At 36.7% G+C, this 15,647-nt stretch overlaps 3 protein-coding genes across 3 annotated transcripts in view; all 3 read left to right on the top strand.

Moving 5' to 3' along the window:
- Positions 1-2,697: 2,697 nt before the first annotated feature.
- On the top strand, positions 2,698-9,752 carry LOC21394558 (pyruvate, phosphate dikinase, chloroplastic). Its single transcript, XM_024171747.1, has 21 exons — positions 2,698-2,773; positions 3,039-3,358; positions 3,947-4,003; positions 4,101-4,334; positions 4,445-4,582; positions 4,701-4,863; positions 5,348-5,583; positions 5,665-5,793; positions 5,929-6,108; positions 6,224-6,361; positions 6,449-6,613; positions 6,793-6,954; positions 7,052-7,141; positions 7,270-7,408; positions 7,482-7,659; positions 7,962-8,091; positions 8,212-8,340; positions 8,462-8,599; positions 8,727-8,804; positions 9,258-9,349; positions 9,485-9,752. Exons 2-21 carry the CDS (start codon positions 3,053-3,055, stop codon positions 9,525-9,527), a joined length of 2,925 nt encoding a protein of 974 aa, XP_024027515.1. The 5' UTR covers positions 2,698-2,773; positions 3,039-3,052; the 3' UTR covers positions 9,528-9,752.
- A 1,483-nt stretch (positions 9,753-11,235) lies between these two features.
- LOC21394557 (putative TrmH family tRNA/rRNA methyltransferase) lies at positions 11,236-13,562 on the top strand. Its single transcript, XM_024171762.1, has 4 exons — positions 11,236-11,529; positions 11,620-11,721; positions 12,515-12,641; positions 13,017-13,562. Exons 1-4 carry the CDS (start codon positions 11,323-11,325, stop codon positions 13,229-13,231), a joined length of 651 nt encoding a protein of 216 aa, XP_024027530.1. The 5' UTR covers positions 11,236-11,322; the 3' UTR covers positions 13,232-13,562.
- An 872-nt stretch (positions 13,563-14,434) lies between these two features.
- The window catches only part of LOC21394556, a 2,039-nt gene continuing 826 nt past the window's right edge, over positions 14,435-15,647 (top strand). The window contains exons 1-2 of the mRNA XM_024171767.1: positions 14,435-15,357; positions 15,472-15,647. The exon at positions 15,472-15,647 is cut by the window's right edge and continues 29 nt beyond it. Of these exons, the coding sequence (XP_024027535.1) occupies positions 14,471-15,357; positions 15,472-15,647 (1,063 nt within the window). The 5' untranslated portion in view covers positions 14,435-14,470. The remainder of the gene's footprint in view (positions 15,358-15,471) is intronic.

Genomic DNA, 15,647 nt, shown 5'->3' with positions numbered 1-15,647 from the left:
TAAATTTACAAGTTTTAGACTTTAAACTTTAAATAATAAATTAACTCTATTAATTTTTAAAAATTAACTTTATTAGGAGCTTAATTCATTTAGAATGAAAAGAATAAGATGGATAAATGAAGGTAAAAAAATTATTACATTGTAATCGTAGTTCAAAATTTTGGTTTAATCACTCCCCCATAAAAAAAGTTTATGGCTCTGTCACTGCTGGGTATGGTTATAATTTTTTTTTTTCATATAAAATGAGGGCATAGTTAAAATTTTATAAATTTCGAAGGATAAAAATTGAATCTCTGCCACTTAAGAACCATTTCTCTGCTATTCAAAACACTGTAACTTTATTCCTACAACATGTACCATGGCCATGCAAACCAAACTTCCAAGTTCCAACAGAAAACAAACGACACCCCCAAAGCAAAAAGTACAAGGATTTATTAACATCATAGTTACAGAAAAAAAAAAAAAAAAAAAAAAACCAAAAAGCTCCTTCCATATGCCTATCAAGTGGTTTGCACAACTTGCAATGAGCTCCAACATGAGAAGCAGGGTATGAAATATGCTTGAATAAAATAATGTTGAATTAGTCCTAAGAAAGAATGGCGTTGAGATAAAAACTTCTTTATAATCAAAAGTCATGAATAGACCTTTAAACAATTTGGTATTGAGATTACTGGTTTTCTGGCTTTTATATGCATATTGGCCCGTTCTTTCACAATTAGAATCACAATTTAAACTTTTTGCTACTCTATTTATCTCTCTTATAAATTTTAGTTTAACTTTTTTGTTACGGTGTTTTTTTTCACATAAATATACATTTCAACTTAAACCCGAAAAACAAGAGACTTATGATTCCATCTCTTCTAACCATGTACCAAAAGAACTTTCTCAAAATCAAAATTTTCTCAGCCTACCCTTTAAATCTTTTTTCTTTTTTTTCCTTCTTTTTTCTCATCAAGATATGAATATTTGTGGATGCTAAAGGATTTATTGTCATGTGATGTTGGAGTGAGCCCCAACCATACAAGTGAACTATGTGGCCATTAATTCTAGGACTCTCCTGACCAAAAACCAAAACTGAAATTTTCCCTTTTTTGGCTGAATTTGAGCAAGATTTTTATGGAACTTTCCACAAACTTTCATTCCTAACATTAATCCTTCATTTTAATAAAAAATCTTGAAAGTCTTTCTCAACTAAAGGAAAATTGTAAGTTCGAAAATCTCTCTTGAGGTACTTGAAGTAATTTTTCCACAAGTACTCAGCCCAAATCTCATACTCCATGTTTTTTTAAGTATTTTTTTAACCTATCATGCACTATTCTTAGCGTAGAGTCGTAGACATTTATAAATCATGCCATTAAAATCTACTTAAACAACTAACATGGTGGAATTGACCTCAATATACCAATTTAAGTCAGAAAGTAAAATAATCTGGCCACTGTAATTTATTTATTTATTATTATTTTTTTAATAAAGTTCTCGAGAAACTTATTATTTATTTAGTTTGTAGATTCGAGTTTTTAATTCGAGTTGAGATGTGATTTTATATGAGAGTTTTTTACTGTAGTAAAAAAGTTAGATGTGACTGTTTCTGAGAGTTGAGGGCGAAGATGGACAAACACCAAATTCTGGATGAATCTTTGAATTTGCTCTCTCTCTCTCTTCAGTTTTTAATAATAATAAGAGATCCTTTTTCATTATTCATAATTTTTGTTTGTTTTCGTTAGATAAGAAAGGAGAGAGCACAAGTGCATTGCTCGTTTGTGTCCATAAGTCAGCCACGTGGCAAGATCTCTTTGGAGTGAATGTATATTCCATAACTGAATAATACCGACCCTACTACAACACTTTTCTGGTTTGCTTATCCACAAACAATTTTGATTATTGAAAATTTCCCATTTTGTTTGATTAATTTTGCTCACAAAAAATTCCAAAAAAAAAGGACCCAAAATTCCAAAAGTGTCCTTATGCATTCTCCACTAGAAAAACTAATTCAAACTCACAAACTTATTGCCATTCTTTTCTTTTTTTCCTAAAACTCTCCAACTTCATCAGTAATTAGATATATCAATATGCAAGGATACATGTGGACCCGTTTAGTTCGCTGATTCGAGTTTTTAATTCGAATTAAAATATAATTTTATGTGAGTTTTTTACTATAACAAAAAAAATTAAATACACGAATTATAAACTTAAATCGGTGAAATGAACTGGCCTTATTATAAATACTTGAAACTTCAGTTTTTGGGCGTTACACAAGTAGATTAGACTGACCATTGAGTAATTTTTGTCATCTTACGAAAAAATATAAATATTTCTCATTAAAATGTGTGCCAATTATTTGTCCTACTGCCTGTCAGCTAATTCACTTCCCAGTTAGCGTCAAATTCCCAGAAACCATCCAACGGTTACGTGACATGTCAAAATTCAGACTCCCCGTGTCGCTTTCTGATTTCGTGATTCTTGCACTTGATGCCAATTAAGCAGGTCTAAGAAAGCAAAAGATTCATAAACCAAGGGCAATATGGTGATTTCAAGCCATTCAAAGTTCAGTTAGAGCCATGTCTTAGCGCTATAACTGTAATTTCGTCCACTCACGTCCCTCTTCAATGCCTTTTCATCTCAAATTATTTTTTCCCAAAGAATTTATATTATAATTATTTTTTAAATTATTCCTCTTCAGTTTTTGTGAAGCAGCTACATAGTCAAGAACCCAGCTCAAGGTTGAGCCAATTCTGCAATCTAACGTTCTCTTTGAAACCTTTTTCAAGCTTAGGTACGCTTAATTCTCTATATATACATATATATATATATACATATATATATGTTATACGTATATTTTCTCAAATAGCACAAAGCTGTTTGATCCAAGATTTGTGTGTTCATCATATCAGAAGAGTTTTCAGTGGAAGACAAAACAACATAAGACTATTATTAATTGAGAGATTCAATCATTCGTTGGTTTTGTGATCCTTAAGCTTGTCAAAAGTGTAGTTTTCCTGTTATATTGATTAAGAGTTTTGGTTTTGTGTATGTATCAGTTGGGAGATTATAAATGTCATCAGCAGTGAAAGGCATGCTAATAAGGACTCGTGTGTGTAACCAAAAAGTAGTAACATTAAAAGGGAAGAATAAGTACGTGGATCAAAAGTTCTTCTTTGATCTCTCCAGAGACAACCGTTTGCTGTCCCAAGGCGTCGGCTGGTGTCGTCGAGTTGTAGCGCAAAGCCGCTATCAGCAGCGGCGATCCACCGTCAAAGGGATCACAAGTCCAAAGCCAAAGAAAGGAGGTGACCATGAGCAGAGAGCACAAGCCATTCTTTCCCCTGTTTCTGATCCAAGTGCACCTACTACAAACAAGGTATTCTAACTATTTAAGGCCCAAAGTAGTAGTTTGGAGACTTAAAAAAATGTCATTTTAAATGGTCAACCAAGAATGTGATTTGTAGCACTATGTTTACTTTTAGTGATCTTTGTACTTTTTTCTTCATGGAAAATGTAAAAGAAATGAGTAAAAGGGTATTTAAATTTTGTACCTTTAGCTTTCTGCACAAAATGTTCACAAATTTGTCCTTGGTATGTACCTACTCACAAATTATTTTGGCGTTAATCTTTTTAGAGCAAAATCTAGAGGCGATTGATTAAATCCCATCTAATAATTGAAAGGCTCAAAGTAGTTCGGAGACTAATAAAACGTTATTATGAATCCATGTTTTTATGTCAAGCAAGAATGTAATTTGTAGCACTATGTTCCTTTTTTTTTCACAGTTTGTTCTTTTTAAGTGGACTTTTTAGTTCTATATGGAAAATGTTAAAGAAATGAATAAAAGGGTCTCTGAATTTTGTATCTTCAGCTTTCTGTGCCAAATGCACAACTAACAAAGTTTTTCTTAGTTTCTACTTCCCTTTGTTTTACGCTTTGAAAATTGTACTCTTTTGTTTTATACAGCGAGTGTTCACTTTTGGAAAGGGGAGGAGTGAAGGCAACAAGGGAATGAAGTCACTTGTAAGCTTTGTTTTTCTTTCTACATAATTGCAAACCATGAATTTCACTTTCTTTTTTGGCATAGAGTTTAGTTTCTTTCTTTTCTTTTTGCCAACAGTTAGGAGGGAAGGGTGCAAACCTGGCGGAAATGGCGAGCATCGGGTTATCTGTGCCTCCTGGTCTCACCATATCAACAGAAGCATGCCAAGAGTACCAGCAGAATGTGATGAAGTTACCAGGAGGTCTATGGGAGGAGATATTGGAAGGGCTGCAAAGTGTGGAGAATGACATGGGAGCTATTCTTGGTGATCCTTCCAAGCCTCTACTGCTCTCGGTTCGCTCCGGTGCCGCGGTGAGCACCATTCTTTCAGTTATTCAGTTCACAGTCTCAGTCCTTTGGACATGTTCGGATAAGGATATTTATCCAAATGATAACATGATTTTCTTTTGTTACTGGTCTAGATTTCGATGCCGGGTATGATGGACACTGTTCTCAACCTTGGACTAAATGATGAAGTGGTAGCTGGTTTGGCTGCAAAGAGTGGAGAGCGCTTTGCTTATGACTCATATAGACGTTTTCTAGATATGTTTGGAGATGTGGTAAGTGAAGCTTGAAGCACAACAAGCTATATTTTGAGCAATAAAGTTATACATTTAAGACTTTTTTGTGGTCGCTGAATTTACTTGAAGCTTAAGTAACTGTTTCTCTTAATTTAAGGTAATGGGCATTCCACACTCATCATTTGAGGAGAAGTTGGAGAATCTGAAGAATGCAAAAGGAGTTAGACTTGACACAGATCTAACAGCTTCTGATCTCAAAGAGCTAGTGGAACAATACAAAAATGTCTACCTTGAAACCAAGGGTGAACAGTTTCCCTCAGGTACCAAGCAAAAGCATTTCACATGAAAATGAGCATATCTCATAAAACATTCACCAAAGTTCCATATCTTTTCTCTCTCTAAGAGATTGTTTGGTAGGAAAGAAAAAAGTGGAAGGAAAGATAGCGGAAGATGATATGAAGGAAGAGGAGGGAATGATCCAAAATCATCAAGAGAACTCGAATTTTGATCCCTCCAATTCGAGGGATCTTTGGGTGGCAATTATCTACTCAGTTAGGCTATGTTATCAAATTACTTTATTAACCCTTATTCTTGAGGAAACCAATCCAACTATAGATAAATTGGTAACCATACAAATAAAATATTTTCTTTCCTTTCCCTTACATCTTTATTCCAAACAAGAGAAGTGATTTTTGTTTTCTTTCCTTCCTTTCATACCAAACAACATAAGTAAAAGACCTATTTTCTCTCCCTCCTACCAAACCAAACAAGGCCTAAGACTTCTTTTTCATCTCTATGTTTTAGATCCAAAACAGCAGTTGCAGTTATCTGTCAAAGCAGTTTTTGATTCCTGGGACAGCCCAAGGGCGATCAAATACCGAAGCATCAATCAGATAACGGGGCTAAAGGGCACTGCAGTGAACATTCAAACAATGGTTTTTGGGAACATGGGAAACACTTCAGGAACTGGTGTCTTGTTCACCAGGAATCCAAGCACTGGTGAGAAGAAACTCTATGGAGAGTTTCTTATCAATGCACAGGTTTGACATACCACTTCCATCATTAGAGATTTTTCTTTAAGGTGAGTTATTTTTGTTAATCTGAAAGACTGGTCTTGATAGGGAGAGGATGTTGTGGCCGGAATCAGGACACCAGAAGACTTAAACACCATGAAAAATTGCATGCCTGAAGCTTACCAGGAGCTTGTAGAGAACTGTGAAATTCTTGAACGACATTACAAAGATATGATGGTAAGACTTTTCATACATTTGATTCTTTTTGTTTTCTTTGAGGATTTAATGGTCTCAATAATGCCATTTTCCCTCAAGTCCAAATAACAAATCAAAACATAGTTTGCCAATCTTGGTATTTTCTGATGAAAACAGGACATAGAGTTCACAGTCCAGGAAAACAGATTATGGATGTTGCAATGCCGTTCCGGAAAGCGAACCGGTAAAGGAGCGGTAAAGATAGCCGTAGACATGGTGAATGAAGGGCTTGTTGATAAACGCTCTGCCATTAAGATGGTGGAGCCACAACATCTTGACCAACTTCTTCACCCTCAGGTACTATAATATGACACTAAGTTTTACTGCCATCAAATGACAGGTCTAATATATGCCTTTTTTTTTACAATCATATTTTCATCTTATGGGCTTATTGATACTATGATGGGGTTAGTTTGAAGATCCAACTGCCTACAAAGACAAGGTGGTTTGCACTGGCTTGCCTGCATCACCGGGAGCCGCGGTTGGGCAGATTGTGTTTAGTGCTGATGATGCTGAAGAATGGCATGCACAAGGAACGCGTGCCATCTTGGTAATGCCCTTTTCATATTTCATATTCTTCTTGCTTTCTTTGCTGAAAACTAATAGGTCTTGTGTCTATGTTTATGCATGATTGTAGGTAAGGACAGAGACCAGCCCAGAAGATGTTGGCGGTATGCATGCGGCTGCAGGGATCTTGACAGCCAGAGGTGGTATGACATCTCATGCGGCTGTTGTAGCCCGTGGATGGGGAAAGTGTTGCGTCTCTGGATGCTCCGATATCCGTGTGAATGATGCAGAGAAGGTAATTTTAAAACTTGTCTCTCGTACTTGTTCGAGTCTAATATATCACTTCGCACAAGCATCAATACGCTTATAAAGTTGAAGCTAGATTTTCTGGAGTTTGACTTCTGCTTTAGCCTTTTGTCATCAATAGAAGTAGTGAAGTAGCATAAAATGGTTTCTTTGTTGTTGATAATACAGGTTCTTGTGATTGGAGAACTGGTGATTAAGGAAGGAGAATGGCTCTCACTCAATGGATCCACTGGTGAAGTGATATTGGGAAAGCAGCCACTTGCTCCACCAGCTATGAGTGGCGATTTGGAGACCTTTATGTCTTGGGCTGATAAAATAAGGCGCCTCAAGGTGCTACATTAATATATACGTAAATTGATTTTCATTTTACCAAGTACTTGTTGAAACTTTTCTCATCTGATAAATTATTGGATTGACACTTTCATAGGTTATGGCAAATGCTGACACCCCAGAAGATGCGCTAACAGCAAGAAACAATGGCGCTCAAGGGATTGGACTTTGCAGGACAGAGCACATGGTAACACACACACACACTCACACACACAAAAGTTTTGAAGTGTGTTTTCCACACACAATTGGGACAATAAAAGTAATGTGTATGGTTTAGTTTTGTAATATGGCTTTTTTTTTTTTGGATGCTTTCAGTTCTTTGCTTCAGATGAGAGAATAAAGGCAGTGAGAAAGATGATAATGGCAGTTGCAACCGAGCAGAGAAAAGCAGCATTGAACCTGTTGCTACCTTACCAAAGATCAGACTTCGAGGGGATTTTTCGCGCAATGGATGGTACTTTTCACAACTGTTTGACATGAACAAAGTGCATAACACGATATGAAACATCGTTGTTTCATACTTTCAGGTCTTCCTGTAACAATCCGGTTGTTAGACCCTCCACTTCATGAGTTCCTTCCAGAGGGTGACCTTGAACAGATTGTCAATGAACTAAGTGCAGAGACCGGCATGACCGAGGATGAAGTTTTCGCGAGAGTCGAAAAGTTGTCGGAAGTAAACCCCATGCTTGGTTTCCGAGGCTGCAGGTCTTGATTTCCCTATCTTATCATACTCTTGAAATAGTTTCTAATGAAAAACTTAGACACTTAGACCATCTGCACCGCTAAATTTGACCTATTCTACACTTGGTGTTAAATTTGACAAAAAGTATATCATATATCAAATCTGACATTAATTATAACATTGCATTGGAGAATGTATTTATTACCCAAATACTAAAATACTAAATTTTGGCATTGACATGGAAATTCGATATCGCATTTGAGATGCTCTTATGCTTGTCTTGGACTATTCGCAAATCGGGTTTTGTTTGTTTCTCATAAAACAGGCTAGGAATATCATACGAAGAACTCACTGAAATGCAAGCGCGCGCAATCTTTCAAGCCGCTGTCTCAATGAGTAACCAGGGAGTGCAAGTCCTTCCTGAGATAATGGTTCCTCTTGTTGGCACACCTCAGGCATGACTCTTCTTTCTTTTCTTATCTATTTTTATTTGCAAAATTTTGGTTCATGGAAAAATCCTGTGGAACTTCAAAGGAAAAATAGTGGAAAACTTTTATAACATTTTTATGTGGCAGGAACTGGGACATCAAGTGAGTCTAATTAGAAATGTAGCAAAGAAAGTGTTCTCTGAGATGGGCACTTCCTTGAACTACAAGGTCGGGACTATGATCGAGATCCCTCGAGCTGCTCTTGTTGCGGATGAGGTATTTGTATGCTTAGATTGATTAGAATATCATTATATTTTCAAGTAAAATAGCCAACATTCTTAAATTTTTCTTCTAACCAACATCTCTAACTAACACATGTGACCAATATTAATGGCAGATTGCAAAGGAAGCAGAGTTCTTCTCCTTTGGGACCAATGATCTCACACAAATGACCTTTGGCTACAGTAGAGATGATGTTGGAAAGTTCCTTCCCATTTACCTATCCAAAGGGATCCTGCAACATGACCCATTCGAGGTTTGTCTTCATGTTTTGTGCCACTTATACAATGAATGTTCTACGACGGATTGATTGAAGATCATTATCGTTCCTTACTCTAGCGAAATTCGGAAACTCAGCAACCCTCGAACTGGTTTTCTTGCAGGTACTTGATCAAAGAGGTGTAGGGCAGCTCATCAAGATAGCCACGGAAAAGGGTCGGGCTGCCAGACCTAGCTTAAAGGTAAATGAATATGGCAAACTGATTCAACTTTCAAAAGACTCTTAAAGATTAGGGTAGTAATGCTAGGTATACCAAACATTATCCTCTCTTTTTGACGCCAATTCACATAGTGGGTTAACTGTGTATTTTTATTGGTAGGTCTAACTTTTTGATACTGACGTGATAATTTATGTACCATGTCAGTAATGAATGACAATTAACGTGTCATGTCAATTGATAATAAAAACATAAAAATCTTGCATCCTAAACATTATTGGGAGTTTCTCTGATAGTTCGTCTTATTGGTAGTTTCAGATTTCAATTGTTAAATTTAATCAAAATCACATTAGATTATAAAAGTATGCAGCTGATAGTTCAATTTTACGAGGACTACCAGAGAAAGTCCCAACGTTATTATACTCTAAAAAACTGTGGGGACCTGATTTCTAATGAATGGTGGATGATGATGAGTAGGTTGGAATATGTGGAGAACATGGAGGAGAGCCTTCTTCTGTGGCGTTCTTCGCAGAGGCTGGACTAGACTATGTCTCTTGTTCTCCATTCAGGTTGAAAAATTCTATTTCTTATTGTTCAGAAAATTATAGTAAGCCTACTATTCATTTATCAAACAAAAAATAAAAGGTAAGTCTATTATTCTCATGATTGGATCAAATTCCTTATAATTTGCTTGTTTTATGCAGGGTTCCTATTGCTAGGTTGGCTGCAGCTCAAGTTGCTGTTTGAGAAATATTGTCATTATATAATAGATAATTTCATGTTGATGTAAATATATTCAATAATTATACGTGTGATCAGAAAATAAGGAAGCCATCAGTAAAATAAAAGGAAAAAAAAAAAAAGAAAAAAAGAAAGGAAGACCATGAACATTATAAGATTGAACCTAGAAGATGTAAATAGTTCTCTTTTTACATTTACATTATTATAGAAACAAAAAAAGAACTTTGTCCATAGCTTTATTGTTTTCTTACCATCTGTAAATTACTACTTGTACAAGGTTCTATATAATTATACTCGTATTGAGATGTTTTCCCAAAGATTCTGAGATGAACTTCTCTCTCTCTCTCTCTCTATATATATATACATACATACGCGCGCGCGCGTGTGTCTAAAAACTCAGTTGATATAAAAAAGACAGAATTGACATAAAAACGACAAAGTCACTGCTAACAAGTTAACAACAAAAATTTAAAACGACAACATCAGTTAGAGCAAGAAAACTTTAAAGCACGACAACCAGATATAAACGACAACATCTTTCAAAACGACAAAGTCTCCATACGAAAGAATGAATGAAAAAAGAGAAGAAAAGAAAAGAAAAATAGAATGAAAGAAAGAGGGAAAGGAAGACAAAATGAATGCACTAATTGGTGAGTTACACTTGCAAAGAAGCTTGCCAAGGTCTATGTCGTATTTAAAGGAGACTACACTGAACAGGATATTATAGGATGAAGCTGGTTTGAATTCTTTGCGGGAACGAGAACTCTAAAAACGACAACATCACTGAAAAAGGCAACATCTCTGAAAAAGGACAAAGCATTCTAAAAAACTGACAAAATGTATCAGAAAAAATAACTGCCCTTATATGACCCAGTCTCCAAAAACGACGAAAATTTTACAAACGATCCCACTTTCATACGATAATGAATCTAAAAGGAGAACGAATCGTACAAACGACAGTAATATCAAAACAAAAAACAATCTATTTTAACGACAAGAGTTATAAAAGCGACAACAGCAAATAAACGAGACATAACTTATGAGAGCCGTAAAAACGACATTATCACTGTGATACAAAAATAAATTTGAGAAACCACAAGATCTTGTGGGAGCGACTATCCTAAATTAAATGACAACATTCCACAGAAGCAATGAGACTTGAGATATCTTAAGTTTTTAGAGATCTTTAACCGATTTGAGTTTTTAGCTATAGGTTTCTACAGTTAAAATCTTTCAGAAAATATCACATCTAACTTTTTCTGTTACAGTAAAAAATTCTCAAAAAATGTCACATATCAACTCGAATTGAAAACTCAAATCTACGAAATGAATGAGACTAAACGTAAGAACTTCAAGATCTCCAAAAATATTTGAGCGACACCAATCCACAGCTTAATACAGGGGAAAAAAAAAAAAACCCTTAATACGAAAACATTTATTTTGGACAATAAGCATCTCTTATAAACGACAAAAATTAAAAAATTCTGCTCCAAACGACAATTAAACATCAATGACTTTGGGAACGACTGAAAACTAATCAAACGACAATGAAACCTTCAAACTTGAACGAGTATTAGCAACGACAGTTTTCAGAAAAGACACAGATAAAGTAAACCAAAACAGCAACCAGACATAAAACGACGTCGCTTTCCCTGGTTCGTAAATCGTCAAAAGGGCAACTCACTCACTCAATACTTGAGCTTCCTTCCTTGGACGGTGGACTGCAATTATGGGCGGCCACTGGTAATGGCGGAGGAGTTGAGAAGAGAAACTCTAGTCTTCTCCAACCATTGAAACAAAAATGGCGGTGGAGAGCTACGTGGTGGTGCACAACATAGCGAAGAGGCACAACATCGGCACTCTCGCCCGGAGCGCCACCGCCTTCGGCGTTTCGGAGCTCATTCTCGTCGGCCGCCGCGACTTCAACTCCTTTGGCAGCCATGGCTCCACCTCCCACCTCCGCTTCCGCCACTTCCACTCCCTCCTCGACGCCCGCCATTTCCTCCAGGTCTCTTTCTATCTCTCTCTCTCTCCTCTGTTTTTCTTGAGAGAGAATTCGAATTCGTCTTGACTTAGGTGTTATGATTGTGATTTTCAGGAGAGAGATTGCGATATATGTGGCGTGGAGATCACCGACGGCGCTGTGGCTGTGAATCAGCATCCTTTCAAGAGGAGCACCGCCTTTCTTCTCGGAAATGAGGTAAGTTTTCAATTTAGGGTTTATGATTTGATCATTTTTAAAAGAAATCGAACTTTGGTGGAGATTTCATTGAATTTATCAAACTTTTGTTTTAACCAATCTCAGTTGTGGAATTTTTTGCGTTGATGTTTGTTAATCTGTAGAAAGTCTTAACTGTATTCTTTTGGTTGCCCATAAAATTTAAGATAATTTTAGTGTCTATAAGCGGATTGCAACATAATTTAGCTAATTTGAAATAGAAGCCTGCCTAATTGATTGGTTTTGGAGGCATTTTACATTTGTATTACTGGAAGAAATCTTTGTTTTGATTTGAAATTTGTTGCTAATCTTGTAAATATAAGCTAAAATTTGTAGTAAAACTCAATATTGCTCCTTTTTTTTCTTTTTTTTTTAATACAACACGGGATCGAACCTGCAACCCCCCAAACCCCATTCCACCCAAACCCTCACATTGCCACTAGACCAAACGGTCTTAGGCATATTGCAGTTAATGTGAGATATGTGACTTTGTAATGTGTATCCCCCAGTGGTATGCTATGTTTCCCTGGGTTACTACATAAGATGTTAAAAAATCTTAGACTTTACTATTTTGGGTTGCCTCTGAAATTTAGGTTGATTTAGTATTTACTTAGCAAATTTAGGTTGATTTAGTATCTATTTAGCAAGTTCAAGTAAAACTTTCCTGCCTGCTACACATTGGTCTGCTAGAAGAAAATGGTTTTTGATTTGAAATTTTGTTACAAATCTTATACGTATGAGTTGTAGTTTGTAATAATTCTGTGCTTCCTCCTAGGGAACCGGTCTTTCTGCCAAAGAATGTGAGATATGCGACTTCTTTGTGTATATTCCACAATATGGTTGTGGGACTGCCTCATTGAATGTCACGGTGGCTGCTTCTATTGTTCTACATCATTTTGGAGGTAATATTGTTGAAACTCTTCTGAATACTTACCTAAATAAACCATACTTACCATATTTTCTTTAGTTTATGTCCTTGTAATTTTCTTTGTATGTTTTGCTATTCAAGCCAATATAAACCAGTGGCTTCTCATTTTGTCACTTCACTTAACTTAAGGTTCTCCTGCATAAACAGAGAATATATTGCATGCAGTCCTAAACTTTGCTTACTATATTCTAATTTTTTAGTCCGGTGAGCAAACCAAAAAAAAAAAAAAAAAAAAAAGAAAAAGTTTTGGTTTCTATCAAACTTTGAGTTGGAGTAGACAAGGGCACCATGATTCCTATGGTAGTTTCTTACTGAATTTTTACAACGTCTCATGCACGGTTTTCTTCAGTTTGGGCAGGTTTTCCTGAGAGAACCCGCGACGGGAACAAGTTTGTAGTGGCTGAGAAGCCTGAAAAACAAGCGAAACGAAATTACTGCATGGAAACAGCTGATGCTATTATTGAAGAGCGAAGATTAAGAAGAGAAAGTAACGGTTTCTTTGATGAGAGTGAGAATGGCAATTCATCTTCTAATCTTCTTGATACTTTGTTTGATGATGTATAGATGTGAATTCTTTGGCATCGAAGTCATGGAGTAAAGGGAATATCGATCCATGTCTGGTTTACGGGGTTTACAGGGAAAAACTAATCGCAGAAAATCTATAGTTCCAAGCTTGGCAGCTAGTTGGTTCCTCTTTTAACCCAAGGAGGAAGTTGCTTAGGAAGATACAAAGTGGTAGTATGCGTGCCATGCAAGTTAGCAGATTGATGAAATGAAATATTCCTTGTTCTTTTTTTTTTTCTTTTTTCATCAGCAGTAAGAATCAATCTGTATATCATTCTGTCGTTAATAAGGAATGAAACAGTTGATGATGACGAGCGAAATTATTGATTATCAGGGGACGTCTACTTTTGCTTCTTTTAACATGTATAGATGTTAAAAATGATACTTTCTCTACCAAAGACCAAACCCTTTTTGACAAACATCGCAATACAACAAAAGACCTTAAAAGGAAGAGTGAATTAAGAATTAATAAAATAATTAAAAAAAAGAACTAAAAAGAACACCAACTTCCACTAGCATCCGAGGCAATTACCTCTAAAGTCAACTTTCACATGCCCTTTAGCTCCTTGGGACAACCTACAAATCAAGTATTTTCAAGCTTCTTTTTTTTTCCCCCTCTAATTAATAGACTTGATCTTTGTAGTCTAAAGTATACACGGTACACGAGTATGCGATACATAATAATAATATAGTGGAAACCATCATATTCAATTCAACCTTAGTCCTTGCCAACCAATAATAGGAAAAATCAAAGTCAACAAAGATTTTATGGAAAAGTTTAGTGGCTTCTGTTACAGCTAACATTGAAAAGCTACGTTGTAGCTGTACTTGTTTGCAAAGGTCTTTCAAGAGGACTTCACAATCATGATGTTTGAGACACAGAAAAATAGTCTTTGTTAATTTTCCTGTTATCAGTTTCAGCAGTAGGTGCGGTTTTGGTGGTATTGGAAAAGAAGCCAAAAAAAACATTTTGCACCATTTTTCAACTCTTATACCTACTTCACTCCAGAGTAGTTAGGCTCCTTATTTGTCTCTATAACAACAGTTTTCTTTTTTTCCTCTCTCCAATCACATTCTTTTCCCCACCATTTTCGTCTGTCACTCGCAAATTGTCCATTTTTTACTAGCTTTCACTAATTCTCACCATTTTTAGACTTCACACATGGTTTCCTTAACTTTCTTCGAAGTCACATTTATATCTCAAGTTATAGCACAAAGAAAGAGCTCGCTAAAATTTCCATGATGTCAATAAACCTTCAAAAGATTTTTTGCAATAAGCAATCCCGTCCAATGTTAAGCTTGGTCAGGAGAAAGCTCAAGCTCCTTTGCTCGAGGATTCGGCGGCTAATATGGGGGCGGCCGAGGCCTAAAGTTGTGATCAGGAGGCTTGGGAAGTGGAGCTCAGAAGCTCAAGCTAAAAGAAGCAACAATCCTAAAATCGTCAGAAATGATCACTTGGAACTTTCTTTCTCCAAAAGGCCAATCCGCGTAGCCACATTCAACGTTGCCATGTTTTCCCTTGCGCCCGCCATTTTGAAGGGCGGCGACTTCTCCGCCTCAAACAATCATGAAAATGACGAGTACACCTTCAGGTCTCCTGCGAATGACCGTCCCAAGAGTATACTCAAGTCGCCGGTGAGCGCCGCCGCGGCTAGTCCAGAGTGTGTCTCTAAGCTCAGCAGATCAAACTTGAAGGTCTCCATCAACCTCCCTGATAATGAGATTTCATTGGCAAACAATAAACTGCTCACTCTTATGGAAGCTGAGAAGCAAGGCTCGTCAAACATGGCTAGTGGCAAGGCGTATCGGAGCTCGGTTCCGGTGAGGTCGCCTCTTTGCTTTCCTTCGAGCATGACAGGCGGTTGGAATTGGCATGATGATGGACTTAAAAGCAGTAGAAGCATATTGGAAGTTCTGAGAGAAGTTGATGCAGATATATTGGCTTTACAAGATGTTAAGGCTGAGGAAGAGAAAGGAATGAAGCCTCTTTCGGATCTGGCGGGTGCTTTGGGGATGAAATATGTGTTTGCTGAGAGCTGGGCTCCTGAGTATGGGAATGCCATACTATCCAAATGGCCAATTAAAAGATGGAAGGTTCAGAAGATTGCTAATAATGATGATTTCAGGTGCTTTATATATTTATTTTTTTCTTTTCCCACCTCTATTTTTGCTTGATACAAGTCATTTGAGGGCTGAGGCTGAAAATCTTTGGTTCTAAAATCGATTACTTGTCGATGAAGGAACGTTCTGAAGGCGACGATTGACGTGCCGGGGGAGGGAGAAGTAAACTTCTACTGCACACAACTTGATCATCTGGATGAGAGTTGGAGGATGAAGCAAATAGGAGCTTTGTTTCAAGCAAATGACCCTCCACATATCTTGGCAGGAGGTCTAAATTCTCTCAGCGGTTCAGATT

Source organism: Morus notabilis, unplaced genomic scaffold (genome assembly GCF_000414095.1).
Source record: "Morus notabilis unplaced genomic scaffold, ASM41409v2 Scaffold38, whole genome shotgun sequence".
Taxonomy (NCBI): Eukaryota; Viridiplantae; Streptophyta; class Magnoliopsida; order Rosales; family Moraceae; genus Morus; species Morus notabilis.
This window is presented reverse-complemented; position numbering and strand designations above follow the sequence as displayed.